The 12,636-nt window shown below is 34.4% G+C and overlaps 1 protein-coding gene across 1 annotated transcript in view; it reads right to left on the reverse strand.

Moving 5' to 3' along the window:
• The window catches only part of Pus10 (pseudouridine synthase 10), an 80,575-nt gene extending 68,387 nt beyond the window's left edge, over positions 1 to 12,188 (reverse strand). Inside the window, exons 1-4 of the mRNA XM_076832601.1 lie at positions 12,006 to 12,188; positions 8,539 to 8,676; positions 5,579 to 5,839; positions 4,285 to 4,371 (exon numbers count right to left, since the gene is read on the reverse strand). Coding sequence (XP_076688716.1) covers positions 4,285 to 4,371; positions 5,579 to 5,839; positions 8,539 to 8,664 — 474 coding nt within the window. The 5' untranslated portion in view covers positions 8,665 to 8,676; positions 12,006 to 12,188. The remainder of the gene's footprint in view (positions 1 to 4,284; positions 4,372 to 5,578; positions 5,840 to 8,538; positions 8,677 to 12,005) is intronic.
• Positions 12,189 to 12,636: the final 448 nt, after the last annotated feature.

Below are 12,636 nucleotides of genomic sequence, written 5' to 3' on the forward strand. Positions count from 1 at the left end.
CTACTTCTAAAAAATAAATATTTTTTTAAAAAAGGTGACAACAGAAATGATACTATTTATATTCTTAGCTACTTTTCTAGGGCTTTGTATAATTTGTAGTACTTAGTGCAAAACATGGATATATAAAATTATAATAAATGAAAGAAAAGTTTGGATTTTACAACTAAAACTCCAACTATATCATATTGCATACTGAGAAGCAGGGTGTTTCATATAAGCAACATCTAAGAGACAGTACATCCATTTAAAGTCATTAGTCTGAGCAAAATATTTCCCACAGGCTACCCTTGAAAGGCCAATAAACCAAACTGATAGTACAATATTGCCCTCTACTGGATTTAACTAGTAAGAATTAAGTCTCTAAAGCATTTAAGGACTTAATGGAATGCTCTTTTCCCACAAATGTGAATTTAGCCTAATATTAGCATAAGTCTGTGACATTCATTCTATAGTAATTTTTGTGTTGTGCTATGGTGTAGAAGTTTAGGGAAATCAACCATGAGTACACAAGGTAACAAAAAAAATTATACATTTTTTTCTACATAGGATTTTGGAGTTCAAAAAACTTAACATATATCTCTACAGAATAGTTTCTGTATAATTCCTTATAGATAAAAATTATTTCCCTCTCGATTCTATCCCAACAAGGAAAGAGAGAATTTATTGGGGGAAGGGGTGCTGGGAATTGATCTCAATGGCACTCAACAACTGAGCCACATCTCTAGCCCTATTTTGTATTTTCTTTAGAGACAGGTCTCACCAAGTTGTTAAATGCTTTGCTTTTGCTGAGGCTGGCTTTGAACTCTCAATCCTCCTCCCTCAGCATCCTGAACCACTAGGATTACAGGTGTGCACACGGTGGAAAGAGGGATTTTAAGGAAATCCACTCCTCTACTCATCCTTGTTTCTCTCTCCTTTTAATCTCCATTTGATAATGTTCAGCAACATTTCACTCTCATCATACATCTTAACGTAGTTATGTAACTTCTTGCCATATCATATATTACAGCTTTCCTTCTCACAAATATGGGCCTTATAAAGACTTATCCTTTCACTGTCACATTCAAAAGGTTAGCTCAAACCCAGAAAGTTACCATGACAGTCATGAGATATCTGCTTTTCTCCATTATAATTTCAACTTTATCATTTAAATTTTGTGTGCCATTATAAACTTTGGAGACACTAAGCATGAGGTCCAGATACTTTCCACACTGTTGTATTCTGTGACCTCTAAATACTGCCTCTGTTTATTGTGCTTACCATGGCTTACTTGCTGTCTTATAGTGTTTCATCAAATAATTTGCTTATTTTTCTCCTCTTAAGCAGTTTTCAGTTTAAAGCTGTCCTTACCACATTGCTTATTCCTGAGAAAACACTTTGAGGAGATGTACTCTAAATCTCCTTCCATATTCTTCCAAACTCAGTGAAAAAATAATGATAATTACACTAACTGCTGTCTTTTTCCTTAAACTTTTAAATTAATGTTTAAATGAAGATAAATAAAAACTATGGCTTATAATCAGAAATAGGATTGTTAAGAGTTTTATAATTTAAAAATATTTTACTTGGGGCTGGGGATGTGGCTCAAGCGGTGGCGCTCTCGCCTGGCATGTGTGCGGCCCAGGTTCAATCCTCAGCACCACATACAAACAAAGATGTTATGTCCACCAAAAACTAAAAAAATAAATATTAAAAAATTCTCTCTCTCTCTCTCTCTCTCTCTCACTCTCTCTTTAAAAAGAAAAAATTTTTTTTAAATATTTTACTTGAGGTCACTCCTTTCCTTGGTCCTTCTGTAAACAGAAATAAAATAAATACCACCATATTGATAAAATATTTGCTTTCAAATCAATATATCAGTGATCATAATTTAGTTCTTAGAAATGGAAAAAAATCAAATCTTTAAATTGACTCAATTGTATATTCCACACTGAATGATGAGATAACCGCACCAATCAATTTCATGTATATTGACATGTTTATTCTATATAGACAAGCAAGTTCTAAGTTAAAATATTTAAAAGATCTAAGCTCAAAGCTATAATATAGAATAAAGCACTAAAGAAGTCACAGAATTTATATTCACAATGCAAGACTATTCTGAGGACATGAATAATTAAATTGGGATATGTAAAAAATAGTTTAAAAAGCCGGAGCAGTGGCACAAGCCTGTAATCCCAGGATCTCGGGAGACTGGGAAAGGGAGATCGAAAGTTCAAAGCCAGTCTCAGTAAAAGCAAGGTGCTTAGCAGCTCAGTGAGATCCTGTCTCTAAATAAAAATACAAAATACGGCTAGGATGGGGCTCAGTGGCTGAGTGCACCTGAGTTCAATTCCCAGTACTCAAAAAATATATATATATTTTAAAGAGTAATTTATTTTAAGTCTGGCTTGCACAGCATATCTGAACTCCAAAGAAGTATAAAAGATGGCAAGAAAAGAAAATAACAGTCAGGCCAGGTGGTGCATGCCCGTAATTCCAGCGGCTCAGGAGGCTAAGGCAGGAGGATCAAGAGTTCAAAGCCAGTGAGACCCTGTCTCTAAATAAAATACAAAATAGGGCCAGGGATATAGCTCAGGGGTTGAGTGCCCCTGCGTTTAATCCCTGATACAACCCAAAAAATCCAGTAACAACATATAATAATAAAAGAAAATTCAAAATGAAACATGAAACATAATTTTCTGAAGAAATATGAGACACAAAAGAGTACATTGCATTTAAAGTCTTATACTTCGAAATAATGGTTATTCTTAAACGAATAGATAAAATGTTACCTAGTAACAGAAATGAAAACACTTCATACAAAGTTATAGAAACATATTAATTCTCCAATAAATGGAACAGTCAGGTTTCTGCTAAATAGTTTATTGGCTAAAATCAGTTACAAAAAGTAAGCAGAATAATTCTGTTTTTTAAGGACAGCATCTTCTATTTTTTTTAATATTTATTTTTTTAATTGTAGTTGGACACAATACCTTTATTTTAATATGGTGCTGAGGATTGAACCCAGGGCGTCTCATGCCCTAAGCAAGCACTCTACTGCTGAGCCACAACCCCAGCCCAGCATCATCTTCTATTTTTAATATGAAATATAAATACCTCACAAGTATTTCATAAATATTAAATTAATATTGTTCAAATGATAAATGGATAACCATGATTTTAATGTAGAAATATAAACCTTAAGAAGTTTATATTTTGTACTAAAATACATAACCACATATGGAAAATATACTTCATATTCCTATTTTTGTTATGCAAACACTGCAACTTTTGTGAGTCACTTTGCTTTTGGAAGTCTGTTTCTTTCTACCAAAATTGGACCTGAGTTGTCTATCACTGAGAAATACTTTAACGACTGGCAAGAAAATAATTCTGTTTATAAAACTCAGGAAATCGTCATCAACCCCTTTGTTCTTCCATTTGCTAAGTTATCTTGTCATCAAGATATACTACTTAAAATTATTCTCTTCTTTCTCACTTCCCAACTCTTATCATTCTATCCATCCTAAATAAGTCTTAATTTAATCTTTGGCCTTTTTGTGACTAACAAACATGCTCAAAGAAAGTAATATAGTATAAGATGTAATATTTTGGTGACACTTTGGGATTCTTAGGGAAAGACACTTCAAAAATATAAATGGGTATGTTTAGAAACTCATTACAAAAATCTTTACACAATATTTAACAGTATTAACAAATACAGGTTTTTTGCTAACAAAGAAAAAAGTTTATATATGAAGCTATTTTTCTCCTTTTTATCAATGATTATATGAGGTGCTACCTTTTTATATTTTTAGACTCCAGAGAATAAGAAAATTCATCATAATTGAAATGATCCTTACCCTAAGAATATTATAACATTCATATATCTACCTTAAAGAATCTCTGGAGTCCAGGGTCAAATGTCTTTCTCTATTTTGCCTCACACAAACTTAATGCTAAATAAATATTTATTATTGAATAAGGATCTTTAAAAATATAAAGCACAGGGGCTGTGGGTGTAGCTCTGTGATAGAGCATGTGCTTAGCATGCATAAGGCCCTGGGTTCCATCCTCAGCTTTAAAAAAAAAAAAAAAAGGCAGTCTTGGCATTAATAAACTAAATTAAATCAATAAATTCTTTTTTATTTATCTACTCAACAAGTATAAAATCTTTCAATCATTCAAGAAGTACACAAAATTTGTTAAACATAATAGGGTAAGGAATATTTTCACATTCCTATTTTAAGAAATTCCTAGCATGCATTTTACATGTAGTTTTATGTATGAAAAAGAACTTACCTCTCTTACAGAGAGCTGTGGTGGGAAGGAGACTGAAAATACCAAGTTTGTGAATTCAAACCCAGAGGCCTCAACCTTTTGACACACCTAAAAAAGTATTACATTTATGTAAATTCCCAAGAATGGCTAAAAATTTTAAACTTCATAACATGAATTTCTAGTCCAGGAAAAGACACTGCAAAACTTCAAAATTCACACTTTGGGGCTGGGGATTTAGGCTGAGTGGTAGAGGACCTTGTCTAGCATGCACCAGGGCCTGGTTAAATGCTTAGCACCATAAAAGAAAACATACATCTTTCTTTCTCTCTCTCTCTCTCTCTCTCACACACACACACACACACACGAGTGGGGAACTCTTATAAACCTTCTGAAATTAAATATTTGCTATCACCCTGAAGATAAGTGTCATAAAGTACCAAAACAGCCAGGAGTGACACCTGCAGAACAATCCGATGAATGTCAAAATAGTTTTCTGTTAGGTCATCTCATAATTTTAAAATATTTTCAAATAAAATAAAGCCAACTATAGTGCTCTTGACAGCAAGAAACAAAAGGCAACCCCACATCCAGTAATTAATCATTTTCAAGGCTGAAACACTTGTTTTTTCTAGGTAATGTTAGCTATGACTAAGAAAGGACTTTTCTCCAACTCCTGAATGATGTTAAAAGCAAAGGAAAACAAAATGCTATATTTTTCTTCAATTGAATATCACTAATGACTGAAAAATAAGGATATAAACTCCATTAATTTTCAAGTATGTTGATACAAAGGAATGTCAGAATAGCAGGCTTTTCTTTTTCTATTTTAATACCAGGGATTGAACCCAGGATGCTTACCCACTGAGCCACATCCTCAGCTCTTTTTATTATTTTGAGACAGGGTCTCACTAAGTAGCTTAGGGCTTGGCTAAGTTGCTGAGGCTGGTTTTGAACTTGCAATTCTCCTGCCTCAGCCTCCCAAAAGACAAGGGATTACAGGCCTACACCAGCAAGTATAGTAGCTCTTCATAAAAAATTTTTTTTTAAATATTTTAGTGGTTCATTCATGTGAAACAAGTTGAAATGAATAGCACCATTCCTTTCCATACAAGAATTCTAAGCTTAGGGGCTGGGGTTGTGGCTCAGCGGTAGAGCACTCGCCTAGCACGTGCGAGGCACTGGGTTCAATCCTCAGCACCACATAACAATAAATAAAATAAAGATATGTGTCCAACTACAAAAAAAAAAAAAAATTCTAAGCCTTAAAACTGAAAATCTACATAATTATCCCTATAATAAGAAACAAATTATTTACCTTTTTAATGAACTCTTTCTCACAGAATTCTTGAAGAATTCCTAAGCAAACATTGCATACATTTACATTTAAATTTGAGTTTGGGGAAGCAATGCTCCCATCTTCAATAACAGAGATCTTGCTCTCCCCATTTTGACTCAGATTATCAATCCCATCTTCCAGTTCTTGAAGCCGAATTTTCTTGAGAGGTGGGTTTGGAACTTCCAAAATTAATTCATCTTTTTCAGCTTTCAGAAATTTCTGCATATCATTAAGCAACTCCTGAAAAGTTAATAAAATAAAATAAAGGAATGACTCTTTTATGATGTCCTTAAGGAGTTCTGGATAAGATGAAGCAAGAAAACGTATGTAAAAATTATAGCAGATCAAGTTATATAGATCAAATTATAGCAGTGTACATAGATTGTACACTGTTGATTTACATCAATTCTAGAGCAATCATTTTATTAACCAGCATTGGCTTTCTAGGGAATTTAAGAGAAACTTATATATAATTTATATATTTATATGGGTAAATATCAAGAGTCCCATATATCAGTTAACCTAAAACCCTAAATCTTAGGCAAAAAGGCTCCATTAACAGATTTACTAATTTGGTCAGTAGTTCTTTCTTATAAGAGTATTCACTACCTAATTTCAGTAAAAACAAACTTGAATTCTAATTATTAATATTATATAAAAATACAAACAGAGCTGGTGATGTAGCTGAGTGGGAGAGTACCTCCTCAGCATGTAGAAGTCCCTAGGTTTGAATCCCAACATTTCATCTTCAAATAAAAAGAAGAAAATACAAAGTGAGTTTCCATCTTCCATAATCTCACAAACATGAAAAGTACAATATTTATTTAATATGAAATTTGATCATTTAGACATAGAAGTCTATTAATTAAAAAAAAGAAGAACAATTTTGAGACAATTTGCTAACAAAGGACAGAGATGCTGGCAGTGCTGAAATTAGGCACCATAATTTCAAACCATATGTAAACATTAATTGAAAGAAACCCTCTCTATATTCTGGTTTGCTTAATTTCGTGTATTAGAATGTAAAAACTAGCATTCCTTTTAAAATATTCTCATACTTCAGATAGTCTACTCATGTAAATAGTCAGAGAATGTTTACTATTTCTTCATTAGGTTTTATTATTTAGTTGTTGAAGAAATATCTTTCTGAAATTCATTCAGATTACACTACTAACTCTAAAGGGAAAAATCTTTCAAATTAATTAATTTCATTGCAACATTAGTTATTCTATTTCAACATGGAAATACTCATATATACAGCACACATAAGTATATTATGACCCACAAAAATGTTTATTACTATCTGTAATGTCAGCATAACACAGTACATGAATATGTACACAGGCTTATATACCTATGAATGTAACAAATCAAAATTTAAAAATAGTTTTCAAATGTTTTGTATATTTATTTACATAAAATGATATGAGCAAAAGTTGGCAACACTTGGTATCTTCAAATAATATACATTGTGAATCTTATGACATGTATAATGTGTCTGAAAAAAATGTATACAGAAGGTTACCCAAAACCAGTCACCTTGTATATAAATGAATATATGCATATATATTGATCATCACAGAATATGTGCCACTTTCAGTTTTCAAAGTTTTTTCACATACTTTATTAGATATTGTCCCTTAATATCCTGTGAGGTAGATGTTATCATCATTCCCATTTACAGAAGAGTAAAGTGAAGCTGGAAAGCAGTGGAACTGGGATTTAAATCCATTTCTTCTAACTCCAAATCCTAGGCTTTGGACTCTGACAGACTGTTCAAATCCTAGCTTGCTCACTTAATAGCTGTGTAACTTTGGACAGGTTGTTTAACCTCTCTGTGCCTCAGTTTCTTCATCTGAAAATAGAGACAATCATAGTATGTACTTACCTAATAAGTTATTACCGGGATTATGTAAGAACTTGATATATAGTAATGCTAAGTGAATAATGAGCATTATATTTTCTAAAATAATAGGAACAACAAATTATAGAAGAAAAATGAAGGTGATTGTTAATTGCTGGACAGGTTTTTAAATTTTAAGAAACTGAGGATGTATGTATATGAGTGTGTGTGTATATTTACACACATACTGTTACTATCTCTGAAAAGAATGTCAAAATATATTCATCAAACATATTTCACAAACATATTTTATGTGAAAGTATCCCATTAAATGACAAAGTTCTGCTTATTACCATAAATGTCAAAGATCTCTACACATTACTTTTGTTGTAATTAATAGAATAATGATGACAACAAGCATTTACTTCTACAGTGTTCAAATACAGTCATACACCATACAATGTTTCCATCAACAAAGGATAGCATATACAAATGATTGTCCCTGAAGACTGTGTTACCTAGTGATATCATAGCCATCTTAGTTTGTAAGAGTATACTCTAAATATTTGTACAAGCACAAAATCACCTAAGGTCACATCTCTCAGAATGCATCCCCTTTGTTAGGCAATATAAGATTTCAGCTATTTAGAAATATGACTGGAAATATAGATAAAAGGCAAAAAAAAAAAAAATGCTTCCACTTAAGAGAAGTCTGAACTACAATCCTTTCATGTCACATCTTACTAATACCTGGTGAGAAGCAATATTTTGTGATATTATATTGAGATGACTTTTAGGAAAGGTGTACATAAACACTCAGTGTACCAGAGTATTCCTCCACAAAGATCCCTCTACATTAAATGTTAAATAATCACTCAAGAAGCAATTCCTAGGGAACAAAAATTCCTATAATTGCTTAAGAAAAAATCCTAGACTAATTTTTAAGGTAATGACAAGTCCAAAATTATAATTATCAGTCATTATTTTATTAGCAAATTTTTATTTAATGAAGAATTATGGATACTTTCCCTCAAAGGTATCGGCATTCCTTTTAAAATACAGAAAATCTTTCTTATCTTAAAAAAAATGGAAATACCTCATATGAATGTTTGTATGGTGCATGAAAATCCACGCCACAGAATCTGAAGATACATCTTGGACAGGTGCCAGTACTGAACAACAACTGAGCCACATGCTTATTTTCCTCAGTCAGTGGAAACATGCTGAATTATAACTGGAAAGAAATAAAAGAAAAAATAATGAGCAGTTTCAGTATTTTACTGTCACAGACAAGTGTGCTATCACCCTTAGAAATTAAAACTATTTTTTATGTGTTTTATGCTCTCCCTTTTCATTATATGTAAATTCTAAAATACTAACTTGAAGGAAATTTGTAAGATGGCAAGAAGCCCAATGTGATGGCTCTTGCCTAGTCCCAGCTACTGTAAAGGCTGAAAAAGGAGGATCCATTGAGTTCGTGAGTTCAAGGCCAGCCTGGGAAATATAGCAAGACCCCATGCAAAAAAAAAAAAAAAGGATCAAATATGTTTCTAATTGTCAAGAAATTTGGGTTAGCATTCTGGATTATGATAATTATATAATTATAATTATGTCATTATAAGCAAATCAATAAAAAAAAATAAGAATAACTGTTTCCTTCTTTTTTTTTTTTTTAATGGTTCTAGGGATTGAACTCAGGTCCTGGTGCATGCTAGGCAAGCACTCTACCACTGAGCTACATGCCCCCCCCCACCACCACTCTTTTTATTTTGAGACAAGGTATCACCAAGTTACCAAGGCTAGCCTCTGACTTTAGATCCTCTTGCCTCAGCCTCCTGAGTCGCTGGGATTACAGGCATGTACCACTCAGTACTATTTGAGAACAAAGTAGCTAATTCATTAAACTTTTAAATTAAAAATGAGTTTGCTAGGAAAAAATTCAGATCAGTCTACATTATATATATATTTGGCTAGCTTTAATGATAGTTTAGCAATCAAGTATTAAGACAAATTGATCAGGATGTCCAAAAACATCAACTTTATTTTGATGCTATAACAGCTAAATGTCAACTAGTGGTCAGCAAAATGAAAACAAATTCCTCCTTTCATCCATGAGTAAAACCTCCAACAAAAATAAATCTCAAAAAATATCTGAGAGTAATTATTTGCCTAAACTGTTGCCAATTTTTGCAACCTGAATAAACTCATAAACTACATAAAGAATGGGGAAAAAATCCAATATAAACCTCTTGTTGCAAGGAAGGCAGGGTACCAAAAATTCAAAATTACCTAATCACTGTATGTTTGGTACAAATAAATATGATTAGTGAATCAGACTATATCACTTTTAAAATGATGAACTAGTTAGCAGGGCATGATCACACACACCAGTAATCTCAGGGATTTGGGAGGCTGAGATAGGAAGATCCCAAGTTTGAAGCCAGCCTCAGCAATTTAGCAAGACTGTCTCAAAATAATAATAATAATAAAAAGAACCTAGATTGCAGCTCAGTAGCAAAGCACCCCTGGATTCAATCCACATACAGTATTGGGGATTGAACGCAGGGCTTTGCACATACCATGCAAGTGCTCTACCACTGCGCTATATTCCCAGCCCATGAACTAGTGATATTTTATGATATAATGAATTTATGGCAATGTGAAATGGTATAACTACGGTCATTTAGATAAGACCACAGTACCTTTCTATTTGTATAATTTTGTAGGTCAAATAAACTTGATAAAAATATGTAGGAGAATGAAGTACTTACCAACAGCATACTATGGAGATACAAGACTTATAATTAGTGTGCTTCACAACCCTTTAAAACTCACTACTTACTTACAAGTTTCTAAATGTTTGTGGCTACTAATCAAGAGAAGTTGATTCTTAACATAAAATAACAAGGGAAACAGTTATATAATTCTGAAGATCTCTTCACTATAAAAAGCAGTTCAGCAGCCACATTACAAAAAACAGATTGCTTCTGCATAGGTTCTAACTCATGAATATGTGAGTTATCAGGAAGAAGACAAGCTTGTCTGGACACATGATTGAAAACTTTCAGACATCAGGACTGGTAAATACTTATTCAGGGTTACCTAAGTAAATCTGAGCTCCAGGGTACTTTCAAGAAAGTACTTCAAATGTGGGGAGAACAGCCTCTTAAAAAAATGAAGCTGTGGGGGTTGGGGTTGTGGCTCAAATGGTAGAGTACTGTCCTCGCATGTATGAGGCACTGGGTTGGAGGCACTGGGTTCAATACTCAGCACCACATAAAAACAAATAAAATAAAGATATTGTATCCACCTAAAAATAAAAATCAAATTTAAAAAAAGAAACTGTGTAGTTAAATCAATATTCTTTACAAGGATCAGAATCCCTTACCCCAGCCCACTGAGTCTGTTTGATGCTAAGAAGGGACTGGGATTCTGTGAGGGCCTGAATATAAACATTTTAAGTGCATCCCTCGGGGTACCCTCACAGAGAAACTGTTTCTGTCTAACCCATTATTTTTTTTTTCCTCCTCCTTTCCATTAAAATCATTAATTCAAAAAGAGAAACAAATACACTTTCTTCAATAGGTGCTTTATAAAGACACGTCCTACTGAAGCTTTTCTTGGGCACTAACATAGCTACATTCAGATTTTTTCTCTCTCCGCTTGGCTTAAAGACTGAATGTTATTTCTCCAATAAGTTCACTTAGAATAAAGGTATCATGCTGTCAGCAAATGATACATTACGATCAGCTGGCTCTAGAAGTTCCCAAACCTGTTTAGAATTACAAAACCTCCTGTCCTGAATAATTTGAAGTCTAAAAACGCTCAAGAAAAAAATTCGAGTATATGTTAATAATTAAGCTATAATTTACAAACCTCTTAACACCATTCTCATCTAGCAATATCTAGCGACTTCTCGAGCCTATTAAAAGAAGGAAATATGCCTTAAATTTGGTTATTTCTTCTTAATATAATGAAATGATAGGATTTCAAAAGAAACCAGTTGTGCTATATTAGATTATCTTTGAAAACAAGCCCGGAAGAAAGCGTCTCACGCTGAAAGTTTTCCAGTGTTAGTAGCAGTTGTTAGGATTCTCGCTTTTTTGTTTACCTATTTGTTTTACAGGGAAAGGGAAAGGTTGGGGGAAACCCCCTCTGGAACAAGTTGCAACAGAACCGCCTCCCACGTGTCAGAATCCTTTCTCCACCAGCCAACCATAACCAGACCAGTCTCTAATTTAATAAAGAGGAACGACTTTCTTCTCATCTCTTGGACGATTACAAAAACCTTTTACTGAACAGGAGGGAAGGAACAGGGTATGAGAAAACCTACTAAAAATGATCAGACCTGTCTTACACCGCGAGATCTTTTAAAATTAGTTTCCATACACACGAATGTCACTCCTCGGTGGTGTATTTCTAGGGAATTCTAGGGAAGGAGGTGCTGGAGACTTCAGTGAGCAGCAGACAAACTCAGCTATGGACTCTATGGACTCTAACTTGGGATACTGGAAATTTCACCCCCACGGTCCTGGAGTCTGTTTTGGCCAAGTAAGCCCTTACCCTCTTCGCTCAGGTCCAAGAAACTTCGCATTCACCCTTCCCAATAAAGCCACTCCAGCGGTAGGGAAACGAGTCCTTCCAGGGACACCTCTCTAGCACCGGGTCCGCAGCCCCTCACCTCAGACCTCCCCGCCTTACCTTCTCCCAAGATCCTGGAGCCTAATATTTAACCCCTTCCGGCCCTCAAAGGGAACCGGGAAGACTAAAGACAACGCACCTATTGCGCTTTAGCAATTCTGTTCCCCGAGGAAACCAGAGCTTTAGAACGAAAGTACCAGGCCTCTCTGGAGAGGAATGAGTGAACTTCTCCCCCGTTTGTTTATAGGGAAATCTGCAACACTGCTGGCTCACAGCCTCACACCTACCTCCCTCACTACTGCAAAAGTGCGTGGGACTTCACATACAGCGGGAGAGGTCCAGTCCCAGAAAAGCTTTCGTGGGACTTTGCATCTAGAACAGTGTAGCCGCCACCAGAAATATCGATGAACACTTACTCCTCAATTTTAGAACAGAAACTCTTTCTAGGGCAAACAAAAAGATGGTGTTTCTTCCCATGAATTAGTGGTATCCGCCTGCCCTCTAGTCGCACCTGGCGAAGTACCACGAGCCTGCCCTGACTTGCAGGAGTGGG

The sequence above is a fragment of the Callospermophilus lateralis genome, chromosome 14, assembly GCF_048772815.1.
Source record: "Callospermophilus lateralis isolate mCalLat2 chromosome 14, mCalLat2.hap1, whole genome shotgun sequence".
Taxonomy (NCBI): Eukaryota; Metazoa; Chordata; class Mammalia; order Rodentia; family Sciuridae; genus Callospermophilus; species Callospermophilus lateralis.